Raw genomic sequence first — 15,034 nt, 5'->3', positions numbered from 1 at the left:
TCGACCGTGTCTACGGGTCGAGCCACGCGCCGTCGGGCACGAAGTCCAACGACGTTTCGCTTTCGCGGTGGGCCGAGCCAGCTTTCTGCGAAATCGGATCCTGAAGATGGTCCCGAGGCACGGAGTGAAACGTCGGGTGCCACGGCCACAAGATGTGACCTACCACGCCTGGTATACAGGAGGTTGTGGGTTCAATCCCCCGACCCTGCTGCCTGCTGCTGCATAATTGGAGTTTGCGTGTGTCTCTCTCTTCCTGTGGTCACGTGGATGTCTCTGGGTCCTCCGGTTGGTTTTTCCCTCCAAATTTAGAATCAACATTGCGTTTAGAGTATTTGGCTGCTGTACATTTCCACGTGAAAAGCCACCTCATTGAGCTGTAATTTGTGATAGCCAGGTCGCTTCTGAAAAAGAGCTACATGGCTCAGTGGGCCTTACCTGGTAAAATTTAAATGAAAAGTTTTAGTAATTGTGCCCAACCACAGCCCCCCCCCCCCGCTCCCACCCACCGCTCCGCCAAAGCACACCGCAACGCTGTGAGAAAGCATCCTTTTTTATCCGTGACCGCCAGGAACAACAATCCTTGGGGTGACACGTGTCGCGTGTCTCGTGCAACTGCCTGCCACCGCTTCTGTTACGTGACGTTAGATGGACGTTACACAATGCTATTGTGATGAGCGACGACGCCCTGCTGCCAAAAGTCAACAGCCAGCTGGGGAGGTGAGCCCAACGCTGCGTTCAAATCCAAGCGCCGGGGTTTGTTTTCAGGGATGGATGGTGGAGATAGGGAGAGGTGGGTGTGGGGGGGGTGATTCATGGAACTCCTCTACCGGCTTAATCTGACACCGATGCCTCTGCTGTAGTGGAGCTGCACAAGCGAGTCGTGGTGGTGGTGGTGGTGATGGGGAGCGGTGGTGTAGCGGTTAGCGCGCCATGGTGCGAACCCGGCAACCCGTGTTCGATTCCCGTTCACGGCGGGGTGTGTAAACATCGCCACTAGGGAGACAAAGGCGGCCGGGCGTGATGTTGGCCACCCACCTCCTCGTGTGCCGTGCCAGCCTTCATAGGTGCTTGCTAAACAGCACTTGCCCCAACAGGCCTGTTAAGGCTATACGGGGGATCTTTGTATTTGGTGGTTGTTCTTGTCTGGTAGTGGGCGACTCAACAGGAATGCAATTGAGGCAGCCAAGTCGGGTCACACTTTGACAAGTGAGCATTTCATGAACGCTGTCCAACTAAGGTTGAAAGCGTTCGTGTATTAGCTCTGTCCGTCTGTAACGTGGGGGGGGGGGGGCGGCGTGGGGGGGGGGTACGGTGTCTCCATCCGAAACCGTAATAGAAACTTCGTGTTGCTATTTGGAACTCGCCCGACAGAAAACCGGCCACGTTAATCGCGGAGTAAATAAAAAAACGAGCGGGGTGACAACGCGAGTGAGCCGCTTGTGGCGGAGCCGCTATCCGAAGCCCAACGTCTCACGGCGGCCTACAGTCGGTATTGCTCCAGAGCCACGCCCCGTGACCTCCCGTCCAGCGACATTTATTTACACGGATGGTGACCTCGTCGCGTGGCCGAAGGCAGGGGTGGGTGAGGGGAGTGGGTGAGGGGGGTGGGGGAGGGACGGGGTTGGGGGAGGGCAACTGACCTGGAAGCCGCTGCCAGTGCAGGCCTTGATGTCCTCGACGGAGAAGCCATTCCACACCTCGGTAAGAGTCAGTCCCTGGTCCTTGTCCACGTCAAACACCGCCTGGGACAGCCGCAGCAGTAACAGCGTTGCATCGTGAAGAGAGGGCAGCACAACAATGACGACAACAAGGGGTGTTGCTGCTGCACCGGGTCCCCGCGGCTTAGCACGTTGCGCCGCAGCCTGCCGCGGGTGGTGGGCGCACATCCGAGCACGAGATGCTTAGCTTGCAAGATGCGGTGAGACTCGAGGGCATTCTGGGCCTCGACCCACCATAAGTGGCGGTGACATCACCATGTCGCTTGTGGCAGGCTAGGTGCACGTTGAGGCCACGTGGATAAATGCACAAGCAGACTCGCTCGCAGCTACAGCCAAACGTACACCCAACGGGGCGTCCCCACGCAGCACCAACCTCCGTCACACGTCCGTCACACGTCCGTCACACAAACGTCATTACGCATCACCAGTGCATCATCACTCATCACTACACCTCATCACTTATTACCGCACGTCGTCACACGTCACAGGTACATGCGGTGGTCACCTTCTCCGTGATGATGCGGTCCACGCAGTTCTTGCCAGTCAGAGGCAACTTGCACTCCTCCAGGATCTTGAAACCACCGCCCTGCATAGACAAAGATCCCCCGTGTAGCCTTAACAGGCTGCCTGACCCATTCAGCCATGGGGGTGACTCCCCCCGCTCGTTTGTCATAACTTTAGACCGGCCTCCATTGCTCGAGCGGCTCACTGGTTAATAATTCAGTGGACACGCCACACACACACACAAACACACAAAGCCTCGATAGCAAACAAGCGGCTGTGCTTACGATCGAGGCCGCTCACAAACGAGCAGGTGAGCGGGTGGCGGGCCGCACGGCGCGCCGATTTCCACACTCGCCGGCCAATGGCCTGGCCCCCAGCGGACCGGACAACGCACGATCCATTGCAGAGGTCTTTACAAACGGCTTTGTCGCCCCCACCCCAAAACGGCTGTTGACCGACCAGGGCCGACTCTTTTCGTCGAAGTCATTTGCAGGGCGCGTGCCGATATGCCGCTCGCTGGAACAAAAGCCCATCGATCGCCGTGTACAACATCACCCGCAAGGCAGGCGGAACGGGGTGGAGCGGCAGAGCCAGCACCATCCCCGCCGTGCTGCGTCACGCCGCGGTGAACGAGTGCCCGGCATCGGGGGGGGGGGGGGGGGGCACTACGCTCCGCCGACCCCGTTTCACCGGCTAGTGGGCGACTCGTGGCGACGCGGCGCAGCTTCGGTGCCCAGGATATCGGCACGCAACCTGCAAGGACTTCCCGAGCGACACCGCCCCCCCACCGCCCCCGTCTCCCCCCCCCGCCCCACCCTGTCCCCCCCACCCCACTTCCCCCTACACCCCAACCACCGTGGAGGTGAATAATGATGCTGCTTGTGTTTTTTTTTTGGCATTTCCGAATGAAAGGCCCAGTGAAAACACTGTGTCGGGTACACAGCTCGGATTTACACGGGGTGTACGTACGGCGCACGCGCGTGTGTGTGTGTGCGCGTGTGTGTGTGCTCATGTGTGCGTGCGTGCGTGTGTATGTGTGCTTGTGTGTGCGTGTGTGCGTATGTGCGCGCGGGCGTGTGTTCTCGTGTGCGTGTGTGCTCATGCGTGTGTGTGTGCGCACATGTGAATGTGTGGTTATTTGTGTGTTGAATGACAGAGTGGGACCCTACCTTGGCGTTGTGTTCCATCGTGATGACCACCTTTGTGCCAGCGCTGGCCACCAGATCCATAGCACCACCCATGCCCTTCACCATTTTACCCTGCACAAAGACAAAGATCACCCATATAGCCTCCACATACTGTTGGGGCAAGTGCCATTAGAGAGTGCCACTTATGAAGGCCAGCATGGCACACAATGGGGTGGGTGGCCAGCTCTATGCCCAGCCACCTTTGTCTCCCTAGTGGCGATGTTTACACATCGAGTTAAGGGAAGCTCAGTTCAGATAATAGTCATTGGTATTGGCCATGAGCGGGAACCAAACTCGGGTCGCCGGGTTCAGAGTGCAGCGCGCTAACCACTACACTACCGTTCCCCACACACACACTCATACAAAGACAAAGACAAAACGTTCCCACACCCTTGATGCAAGCCACACGTAGCATCGTACATTTATTTTCGTAACCCCCAAACAAAGCCAAGCAGAGAGGCAGAGCCCATCCCTCACAGCCAGTCTCCCGCAGTCAGTCCCCCAACAGCGCTTGGCAGCTGCCTGGGTTGTGGAGCGGTGCGTCGGGCGTCTAGGCGAGCGACGCGTTGCGGCACGGCCAAACAGCGCGTCGGACAGACGCGCAGCCCTCCCTACCATCCCCCCAATGAAGTGGCTGCTACTGCTGCTGTGTGCGTGCACGTGTTGATGCAAGGCGGCACAGCTCCGGCTCCTACCGGAATCATCCAGTTTGCCAGGTCACCGTACCGCGACACCTGCATGGCGCCCAGCATCGTGAGGTTCACGTGGCCCCTGCGACCCGCACACGCCAGCACACCGCGCACGTCAAGGACCCGCACAGCACAGAAGGGCTCCTCCCCCGACCCTGCTTAGCCTTTCGCAAGGGGTATTGGGGGCAGGAGGGGGGCGAGTGCTGTTCGCGATCACCTATTAAAGGCGGGAGCGGTGTGCGCGCGGTTTGTGCTGTTAAAACTAAACCGCGTGGTTAAACCAAAACCCTGCCCGACCCCCCTCGGCTACCGTTTCTCCACGCAGAAGAAACGGATTTTTTGTTTCTCCCCTCTACTTAACATCTGCCGACATCGACCCAAGCAATGTCCTCCGCATCCCTCCCCCCTATTTTGCCACGTGACTTAATTTAACTCCCCCCCCCACCACACAACTTGGGGGGGGTAGGGGTAGTAGTAGGTGGGGGACGCGCCACGTTCCACGAGAACTGACCCGCGGATCATGGCGAAGGACTCGTCGCTGGAGAAGTAGGACGACCCGGGGATGACGGTCACCGTCTCCTTGCCTGGGGAACCGCAACCACGACACACCGCAGGGTCAAGGTGACCGAGGTGGGAGAGAGCTCCAGAGAGCAGGGAGTGTCCCACCGGCAACAGTGAGCAATGACATCGAAATAAAGTACGGCAATGAAGCAAATAGCAATCGGAGCAAAAAAACACAACTGAATAGAGATTCTCACTCCCCAACACTTGGTCCTGCCCACTGCTTAGGTAGTCCCAGCTGTACCCCCTCGTTAGCACTGTAGAGGGTACAGCCAGTGCCGGATTAAGCTAGTGCGGGGGGCCTGTAGCATATGTTATTAAGGGGCCCTAAATAAAAATAAAAAACACGAATATTTTACTTGCACAGTAAAGCAATTGTAATTTTCACTTGCTATACAGCCAGATAATATGACAAATCGCTAACCTTAAACACCCAGTCGTTCGTAAAAGTTGAAGGCGGTATAGTACTATGGTAATAGAGCAAGTGCAGAATCACCGAACCGGAATTGATAGCTTGAAAGCATTTAGCGAGGGGCCCTTGAAAGTGCGGGGCCCGTAGCATCTGTAGCTACTTTTGCTACTAGGATAATCCGGAACTGGGTACAGCTGCTGGTGTATATCCAAGTCAGCCAACCCATGGAACCTGCTGGGTCTGTCCAGTGACCTCCTGTCAGCGAGCCTTCGACATTTCACGCGGCCTCAAAGTGCACCTGGCCTGGCACAGGCGCTGTGTTGACGTCACCGTCACTTAGTGGCGAATGGTGGGTCTTGGAATTGGTAGTCCCACCCACTACCCAAGTGGCCTCGCCCATTTATCAAGTAGCCCCACCCATTATATACATAGCCCCACCCATTGTTCAGTTAACCCCGCCAATTGTTCTCGCAGCTCAGCCCACTACTCCAATAGCTCTGCCCGCTGCCCACATCACGAGGCTAGAACCATTTTTTAAAACCCAACCAAACCCGGCGGCTCCATTCCCCCTCCCTCCACCGCGACGGCATCGCACGCGGTGCCACTTCACTTCTATGGCCTCCTTCTACAGATGGCAAGGGCAGGTGCTCGCGATCGCCCTCCATATACGGGGGGCGAGCGCGCGTGCTCGGTCTCGCCGGTTGACGGGAGTCGGAGAACGCACGCGTGGGCACCGTTCGTCTGACTTGTCTCTAGCAATGTGCGTGTGCGGCTTGGCTGAGAGTGCCGTACCTGCATTGATGAGGTCAGGGTCCTGCTCCCCCTCCAGCGGGTACGGGCCCTGCACCGGACAACGGCGACAACATCAACAGCCTTCACCCTGCGCTCCCGCCTACTCTCCCTGTGGCAAGTCCTGTACGTGCGAGCACGTTGAACTTCTTTCGCACCGCACGTAGCCAGCAGTGCTAATCGGAGGTTCCATAACGAGTGTTCTTCGCTCATGTTTCACAGGGGCGGCCGCTTTCGCCGATAAGACATCATCCGCACGAGGGCCGCCACACCGCCCGCAAGGTGGTGTTGTGTATTGTTGGGAGCCGCACGTCAGGGGCCGCAACTAATGGCCACCAGGGGCCTCCAGTGGCCCACGGGCCTTGCAATGACGAACACCGCTCTATACGTCTTCTTTGGTCCTTTCGGTAAAGTCACCACGTAGAATGAGAATAAAATAATACATTGATACAATAAAATAACACAATAATATTCTCACGACGTTTCGGCCACAACACAAGCGGCCTTCATCAGGTGAAGGGACGAGACTGTCTGTCCTACCAGACAGTCTCGTCCCTTCACCTGATGAAGGCCGCTTGTGTTGTGGCCGAAACGTCGTGAGAATATTGTGTTATGGTAGGACAAACAGTCTCGTCCCTTCACCTGATGAAGGCCGCTTGTGTTGTGGCCGAAACGTCGTGAGAATATTATTGTGTTATTTTATTTTATCAACTTATTATTTTATTCTCATTCTACGTGACTTTACCGAAAGAACCAAAGAAGATGAATCATTGCAGTCACGAAAGCTTTAAATCGAAATTTAACTGCTCTATACGGTTGCCATCACGTGGCCTCAATCGGCACCAAGCATGGCACAAGCGCCGTGGCGACGTCACCGCCACTTGGTGGCAAACGACGGTTGTTGTTGCTCGTGTGGAGTGTGTGCTTTTAGCGTGTGGCGAGCGTTGGCGCGGCGGCGAGCGTGCCGAGTTCGATCCTCGCTCACGGCCACCGACACCAATGACGATTATCTGAGCCGGTCCCTGGGCCTCCTCTAGGTTGGCGTGCGTGTGAGCGTGCGTGTGAGCGTGCGTGTGAGCACGCGAGTGTACGAGACAATGTGTGTGCGAGCATGTGTGCAAGCGTGAGCACGCGCGTGCGGTGCTCACAAGTCCCAGCACGCCGTTCTCGCTCTGCAGGTTGACCGTGATGTTGGCGGGGATGTAGTTGCTGGCGAGCATGGGGATGCCGATCCCCAGGTTGGCTGGGCGGCAGCAGGGCGGGCGGCGCCACCGTCGTCAAGGCCCATCAACGCTCGCTCCCGCGCCACGCGACGATTTCACGCGGAACGCCAAAAAACCCCCGCGCCGAGTAACATACCGCCACAAACACCGGCGGCCCCCCCACCCCACTCACTACTCCACCCCCCCCCCCCACCCACCGAATTCGATTGCCGATTGTGACCGCCAAACGTCGGTGGCGGATATCTGAAACCCCTCGCAGCAACCCGAGTTGCATTCTCAATATCGGTGGCGAGTGATATCCCAATTTCTGAACCGGTCCTGACCGGCTTGGCCCAGCGGCTGAGCGAGCCCGCTCAGCCTGCTCAGCCCGCTCAGCCCGCTCATTCCCCTTTAAAACACTGGCCTCCCTAACATCCTCCCCTACCCGCCCACCCCTCTGAAGGTGAGAAACCCCCCCCCCCCCCAAGGGGACCCAGGCCCAGCGAGACACGGCCGACGACGCAGATGCCATCACCAATCCCAGGACGTCACCCCCCGTCCAACGGCACACGTGGGGACGGTGGTGACACTTATTCCCCCACCCCCAGGAATTTCCGCGTGACCCAAATACTCGCCGAGCAATCGAACCGATAATCGGTGGGGGTAATTGATCGAATCGCAGTTAATTAATCAGATCGCAGCCCAGCTGTACACTGGAGCCGAGGGCATTTTTGCAGGAAATCTTCAAAACTGCTTTCTGTGTTTAGTTTGTTGTCCTTGCCCCCGCACCTCTAATTAGCGTGGTTGGCTACGCACAGTGCGAAAGAAGATCACTCGCATACATACATTCATTACTCTCGTGGGTCGGGCAACCTAGCCTGGCGCGGCAAGGATACCGTACATGCCGTCCTCAAACTCCAGCGCGGCACGACGAATTATTCGCTCGCGGATGATGTCGGCTTCCTTGGTGGGGCGGGGAGAATCCTCCCCTTTTTTCCGCAGGGTCAGCCGCTGTGTGGGGGGGGGGGGGGAGGGCACCGAGAACAGGTTGGTGGGGGGAGGGAGGGGGCCAGGGAGAGAGCGGGGGGTCAGGGGGTCAACGTGGCAATCTGGGTTTCAGAACCAGAAGGTGGTGTCAGCCAGGTCAGTCACCAATGGACTCGCATCGAGATCCAGAGACTCGCGTAGAGATGCAAGGGCTCACGCGGAGACCCCAAAGATTCACGCGGAGGCCACGGACTCGCGGAGACTCAAATTGTGATTATAAGCTGGGTTCTCGTGCGTAGCGAGTCACTGGTCTAGTCACCAGTGACTGCACACGCTAAACAAACATCGCTAAAATCCATCTCCGAGTAGTTATAATATCGGTTTGACTACTTCGGGGGCCAGGGGTCACTTAAAAAATATAAACATTTTAGAGGTGGCTCAACGATATCCGCTTCTGCGGGCTGTTTCCCAACACACCGCTGCGCCTGGGTTCCCGCTGGATTTTTTCGTCTTGCGGTCGCAACGCTAGCAGCAGCACAATCGTGCCCCCTCAAATGTAAATATAGCCATGAGGCAAACAGAAGCCCTGCCCACCATTACCCTCCAAAGAGCAGTCACGCACGTGGAAAACTTTAAATTTAGCCCAGTAGCATTTCTTTGTGATGTCCTTCCCCCCCGATTCGTTAATCAGGGCCACCGCGTTGACGGCCACCACGGATTAGCCGGGCAGCCCGGAGCAGCCATGCGGTGGAGCGTTGCGGTGCAGTGGTCAGCACGCCGTACTCTGAACCTAGCAACCCGAGCTCCATTCTAGGTCACGGCTCAACGTCGGTGGCAGGCGATGCCCGAATATATCTGAACCGGTCCTGGCCGGGCTGCCTTAGCGGTAGAGCGGGCGGGCTCCTCGCGATAGGAAGGTCGAGAGTTCAAATCCTGGTCGGGGTGGGGCATTTACTAAGCCCCATCATCCCTCCAGGATCAATACAACTGCATTAGCAAATGTGATTTTGTGTCTATCACCCTTACCCCGTGTAGCGATTGTTCAATGTTAAATGTGCAATTTTATTGAGGGAGTGTGTGTGTGTGTTGTTGTTGTTGTCGTGGTGTGGTCTGGGACTGTTCTTGCTGTTGTTTTGCTGGCTTGCCCAAGCTTGGGAATTGGTGGTGTACCTTATGCAATTTGAACTTACATACTTGATCTATATCATTAGACTTCCTTTGCCAGTACCAAAATATAATAATAGGGTTTCCCCCTTTTTTCTGGCAACCAAACTGAAACCTTTTTAGAAGGATTCATGTCTGCATTAACCATAATACCTGCAGTCAAAATGCAAACAAAAAACTCTCTGATAATATATGCATTGTCCTTGAAACTGATTGGTCCACCCCCCTTGGTCCACACCTCTTGGTCCACACCCCTTGGTCCACACCCCTTGGTGTGGACCAATCAGTTTCAAGGACAATGCATATATTATCGGAGTGTTTTTTTTTGTTTGCATTTTGACTCGGGTATTGTGGTTAATGCAGACATGAATCCTAGTAAAAAGGTTTCAGTTTTGTTGCCAGAAAAAAGGGGGAAACCCTATTATTATATTATACTTGATCTATTTTACGTATTTATTTTTAGCGATTCGCTTACCATTCCTATACTTTGCACTCAAATAATTGTTTGTTGTTGTGACTTTCTGACCCATGCCCCTACTCGACATATGTGACAAGAAGAGCTTCATAGCTCATCGGATTCCTCCTGCAGACCAAATAAAATATTCTGATTCTGAAATTGAGTACTCTACCACTTTGCGGTGAAGTCAACAGTGGGGATGTCATACGAACAGACTCGCCCCCATCATAGGAACGTGGAGTTTCCACCACTCGCTCTGCGGGGCCGTGAACAGGAGGCGAGCACCGTCCCGTTGCCTCAATGCCAACCGGAGGAGGAAATCGCTTCCATTTCACCAAACCCGCATCCGACCAGCGTGGTGAAGTACGGTCAAACGCAACCACCCCCCACCCCGCCCCCACGGCCGGCGCGGCGTGTGGGAGGCCTCCGTCAGGCCGCGGGGGACTGACACAGGCCATGCGAATCGTCGGGGGCGTTTTACGTCACCGTTAAGCAAATGACGAGTTCGGGAAATGCGCGCACGAGGCAACCGGCGCGCCTGTCCCCACCACCCCGTCTCAGCGTGGTTGTGCAAAGGACCCCGCTGCTCGTATAGTCTGTTCTCAAAATACCATGGGCAGATATATGCCCTGCATGTATTGGTGGGGAGGAGGGGAGGAGGGGGGGGGCTCTTGGTTGAATTGGGGGAGGGCTCCTGAAAAAATATTACGAACGATACTAAGTATGAAAAAGTAAGAATAGATTTTAACCTTTCTGGCAATGGTGTTCAGATGTTTAAACACCAAATAGACACCTTTTTGAAGGAATCAAGCCTGCATTAACCACACACAATACTTGTGGTGAACATGTTGGGGATGAGGTGGTGATTGGTGGGGGGGGGGGCGGTGCGGGGGATGAGCTGGTGTTGGTGAGGAGGGGGTGGTGCGGGGGATGAGGATGGTGTTTGGGGGAGCACCTCAATCCTCTTCTGGTACGATTTTCCCTTGATGACGCGCTTGACGAATATGCCGGGGATGTGAACGTCCTCGGGGACGAAGGATCCCACGTCGACTATCTCCTCCACCTGGCGACCACCCGCAGTGGGGAGGGGGGGGAGGTGAGTGGTGAGTGGGGGAAACGGCCCCAGAGGTTCACACAGCAATCAGTGTCCACTGCACATTTTGTCATTTGCTGTTTCCACTTTCTTCTCCGTCTGTGCAGTGCCAATATGCTCAAGTGGTGCGCCACATCTTTCCGGCACCAATCTCTTACGAAGTCGTCGTCGTCGTCAAGCCATTCTCTGCGAGGTATTCCTCTGTTTCCGGCTCCTTCCATTTTTCCCCGAACAACAACAACACCTTTTAATTTTCCTGTTGTTGTCCATCCTACATATTGTGTCCAAATCGTGCCGCCAGTTTCCTTCTCATCACTGCCCGCATCATCATCATCATCAGGTCGTCCTCTTCTATTCGCAACTTTTTGCTTCCATCTACGTTGGTCACTCTCGGGGTCCAGCTTAGACTGCGGTATATCCTTCCCGCAGCAATATACATCTCGAGTGCCGACGTCTTATCCCCTGCCAGTCGATCATCAAACGGGTCCTCAATCATCCCGGCCACCACCACCACCACCTCGCCCCCCCCACCCCTTGATTGGAACGCGACGACGCAACAACTGTAGGGGGCGCTCGTCACCTCGGCGATGGTGCACTTGGCCGCCTTGCACATGGGCTGGTTGAAGTTTCTGGCCGTCTTCCTGTAACAAAAATGAATGCAAATATATACATACACGTATAAAAACGATGACACGCTCGCAAAATGCACGCACGAATCGCGTTGTCGTTACGCCCATAGCAGAGACCACACAGACCGGGCAGTCTAGTCACCGATCTGTGTGGAGATTTCAGTTTTAACCCCCCACCCTCCCCACCCTCGTTTAATACCGTAGTGGGTTTTATCAGGGTTCTCCGGTTTCCTTGCAGACGAAACCAAACTCTCACTACCAATGTAGCGGCGCCTTCCTGAAACACATCCTTATCAGGGCCCTGCAGTGCAGTTTCCAACTAATCACTCCATCTCTGGGTGTGTGTGCGTACGTGTGTGTCAGTTGTGTGCGTGTGTCCGCGTGTGCGTGCGGTAGTGCAAAGGTCAGCGCGCTGCGCTACGAACCCGATGACCCGGGTTTGATTCCTGCTCAAGGCAAACCAGTCCTGGGCCACCCCTTGGTCAACTCAAATGAGTACCTGGTGCAGTGTGTAAACATCGCCACAAGGCGGTCAGGCGTGGTGCTTGCCACCCACACCCCCCCGTTCCGGCCTTCATAGGTGCTCGCAAACAGCACTTGCCCCAACAGTCTGTTGAAGGCTATTCGGGGAATCTTTGTCTTTATATGTCAGAATGTGCGTGCGTGTGTGTGTGTGTGTGCGTGGGGGCCCGACCGGAAGATAAGATTGCCAGCACGGTCGGCCTTCCACGCCTTGACCAGCGCGTAGTCGCCCACGATCGATTTCTCCAGGATGTAGTTCCTTCCGTTGAACTGGGCAGCCTGCGCGCGGAGAGGGAACGTGAACTTTAGTTCGGTGGGAGAAGTAAAAATCACCGAATGATCACGCGCACGCACGCATTCCGCACCGTCCCAGGAAGTATTTCACTGCCAACAACAACGATGACAATTCCACCGCTCATCTATTGGTGGAGCCGGATCACCGCCTGGCTGGCTCCCTTTCCAGCTCGTCTGTGCTTCCTCTTCCTGCCTCCGAGTCTCCCTCCCTGGCTCCCTCCCCCGTTGTTTTGTGCCCAACCGCACCCCCCCCCATGCACAACTCAACCAATGGTGCCTCTCGTGACGACAGGAAAATTAATTCCACTCGAGTAGTTTGATGCGAGCGACGGCGGCGGCTCCGTGGACGACGCGTGTCAATGATCCGCTGGGTCAGCCACTTATGGGGTATCCAGGGGGGAGGGGGTACTTACAGTGAGGTAGGCACTTCACTCACGTTGCCGAGCAACCGCCGGGCACTTGACAGTGTTGCTGGCGGTGCTTACGGTGGATTCGCGTCATTACCCACACCGCACGGTTAATCCGTTTCGCCGCTAACTAAATGGCCGCATCTCTCATCGCCGCTTCCATCCGATACACGCTGTGCGAAATGTTGTAGCAGCATCGGTGTAATGGTCAGGCTGGCACCTGTGTTGGTACTGATGTGAATGCTAACACTGGCGTTGGTGTGGGTACCGGTGTTAACGCAAAAGCTAGTGTGGGTACCGGTGTTAACGCTGGAGCTAGTGTGGGTACCGGTGTTAACGCTGGAGCTAGTGTGGGTACCGGTGTTGACGTTGGAGCTAGTGTGGGTACCAGGTTAACGCTGGAGCTAGTGTGGGTACCAGGTTAACGCTGGAGCTAGTGTGGGTACCGGTGTTAACGCTGGAGCTAGTGTGGGTACCGGTGTTAACGCTGGAGCTAGTGTGGGTACTGGTGTTAACGCTGGAGCTAGTGTGGGTACCGGTGGTAACGCTGGAGCTAGTGTGGGTACTGGTGTTAATGCTGGAGCTAGTGTGGGTACCAGGTTAACGCTGGAGCTAGTGTGGGTACCGGTGTTAACGCTGGAGCTAGTGTGGGTACCGGTGTTACGGCTGGAGCTAGTGTGGGTACCGGTGTTAACGCTGGAGCTAGTGTGGGTACTTGTGTTACGGCTGGAGCTAGTGTGGGTACCGGTGTTAACGCTGGAGCTAGTGTCAGTACTGGTGTTACAGCTGGCACTGTTGTGAATGCTAAGGCTGGCGCTAGCGCGGGTGCTGGTGTTACGGCTGGCGCTTGGCATGAACGCGAAGGCTGGCGCTGGTGGTATGGCGCGGTACCGGGCGCGGCTCGCTGGCGATGGCGACGGTGCCGTCGGCGCGGTACTTGATGGGCGCGCCGCCCTGGTGCAGCAGCGTGCCGTAGCCCGTGGCCGTGTAGAACGCCGGGATGCCGGCGCCGCCGGCGCGGATTCGCTCCGCCAGCGTGCCCTGGGCACAAAAGACAAAGGTCCCCCGTGTAGCCTCTTAACGTGTCAAACAACCCCCACGACCGACACGGTGCGGGGGAGGAAGACGGCCTTCATACATCCAGCAGTGGATTGACAAAGCGGGACCGATGCCGTTGAACGATGTCCAAGTCCGCCACCAGCAGTCTCAACAGACTGAGATATGTTCATATGTTGAACTTCTTTTGCACCGTACGTTGCCAAACTGTGCTAAATCAGTCTGTTGATCCAAGGAGTAAATACCTCTCCTCTTTGTGCAGGTTTCTTCTCTGCTAGGGTCACTTCCTGCCTTACTTATGGTGCATTGACAACACAAATATCCTCTTATCCACACTGTTTTAGATCCTCGACAAAGTATCCGCAGTGAATTCTAGAGAGTTTGCAAATTCACCAAGTCCCCGTGCCTGACCAGCAAAGCCACAAAGTAGACGGATGGGAGATGATCGGGAGACTCGGAGACAGAGAGAGAGACAGATATGGAGTGAGAAAGACAACAAGACAGAGACGTGGAGAAAGAAACCCAGAGACACACAGGTTAGACAAACATATAAAGACAAAGATCTCCCGTGTAGCCTTAACAGACTGTTGTGGCAAGTGCTTTTAGAGAGTAGCACCTATGAAGGCAGGCACGGCACACGAGGGGGAGGGTGGCCAACACTATCGCACGGCCGACAAAGACCCACCCACACACACACTCCCTCCCCCCTATCTTCTTCCACTCTCACGACCTCTCACCTTGTTTTTCTTTACTTTAGATCTTAGATAGGGGGGAGTAGGTGGTTTGCGGGGGGGGGGGGGGGGCGGGGGGTGGCAAGTTACCTGGGGGGTGAGCTCAACCTCCAGCTCTCCAGACAGGTACTGGCGCTCAAACTCGGCGTTCTCGCCCACGTAGGAGGACACCATCCGCTTGATCTGCCGCGTGTTCAGCAGCTTCCCCAGCCCAAATCCATCCACTCTGGAGGGGGGTGGCGGCGGGGGGGGGCGAGAGGGGGGGGGGGGCACAATGTTAATTCTCGAAACCAGTTGACGAAGGCGTTTCGCCAAAAATCTCATCGCGAGGACGTTTGGTATTCGCGCTGTCCCATTCTTATCGCGCCGTTTTCACAGGCGGGTTTCGGTCCGCCGTGGTGGTTTCGCAGTAAGGGGGTGAATGCCATTGCGCGCCTTTACCCAATTTAGTAATTGGCAAGTGAAATATTTTTATTTTGTGTGTGGACAATTTGGAGGCAGGCTGGCCGAATGTTTTACGATTTAACGCCGCAGGATTTTTGACGTCCACTTTGTAGCAGGGGCAGCCTGCGAATGGTTAACAAATCCGCATTGTTCACCAGCGCCAAGAATAATCATCGGATTTTAGTCGA

General features: G+C 55.7%; 1 protein-coding gene across 1 annotated transcript in view; it reads right to left on the bottom strand.

The window, feature by feature from the left end:
- The window catches only part of LOC116951856 (succinyl-CoA:3-ketoacid coenzyme A transferase 1, mitochondrial), a 33,268-nt gene that overhangs the window by 709 nt on the left and 17,525 nt on the right, over positions 1 to 15,034 (bottom strand). The window contains exons 4-16 of the mRNA XM_032970654.2: positions 14,493 to 14,628; positions 13,507 to 13,656; positions 12,087 to 12,193; positions 11,344 to 11,404; positions 10,626 to 10,733; positions 7,959 to 8,073; positions 7,009 to 7,103; positions 5,864 to 5,912; positions 4,610 to 4,682; positions 4,105 to 4,180; positions 3,392 to 3,481; positions 2,224 to 2,304; positions 1,641 to 1,742 (exon numbers count right to left, since the gene is read on the bottom strand). Of these exons, the coding sequence (XP_032826545.1) occupies positions 1,641 to 1,742; positions 2,224 to 2,304; positions 3,392 to 3,481; positions 4,105 to 4,180; positions 4,610 to 4,682; positions 5,864 to 5,912; positions 7,009 to 7,103; positions 7,959 to 8,073; positions 10,626 to 10,733; positions 11,344 to 11,404; positions 12,087 to 12,193; positions 13,507 to 13,656; positions 14,493 to 14,628 (1,243 nt within the window). The remainder of the gene's footprint in view (positions 1 to 1,640; positions 1,743 to 2,223; positions 2,305 to 3,391; positions 3,482 to 4,104; positions 4,181 to 4,609; positions 4,683 to 5,863; positions 5,913 to 7,008; positions 7,104 to 7,958; positions 8,074 to 10,625; positions 10,734 to 11,343; positions 11,405 to 12,086; positions 12,194 to 13,506; positions 13,657 to 14,492; positions 14,629 to 15,034) is intronic.

This window comes from Petromyzon marinus, chromosome 44, assembly GCF_048934315.1.
Source record: "Petromyzon marinus isolate PM22_M1 ecotype Great Lakes invasive population chromosome 44, UKy_Petmar_22M1.pri1.0, whole genome shotgun sequence".
In the NCBI taxonomy this organism is placed as follows: domain Eukaryota; kingdom Metazoa; phylum Chordata; class Hyperoartia; order Petromyzontiformes; family Petromyzontidae; genus Petromyzon; species Petromyzon marinus.
This window is presented reverse-complemented; position numbering and strand designations above follow the sequence as displayed.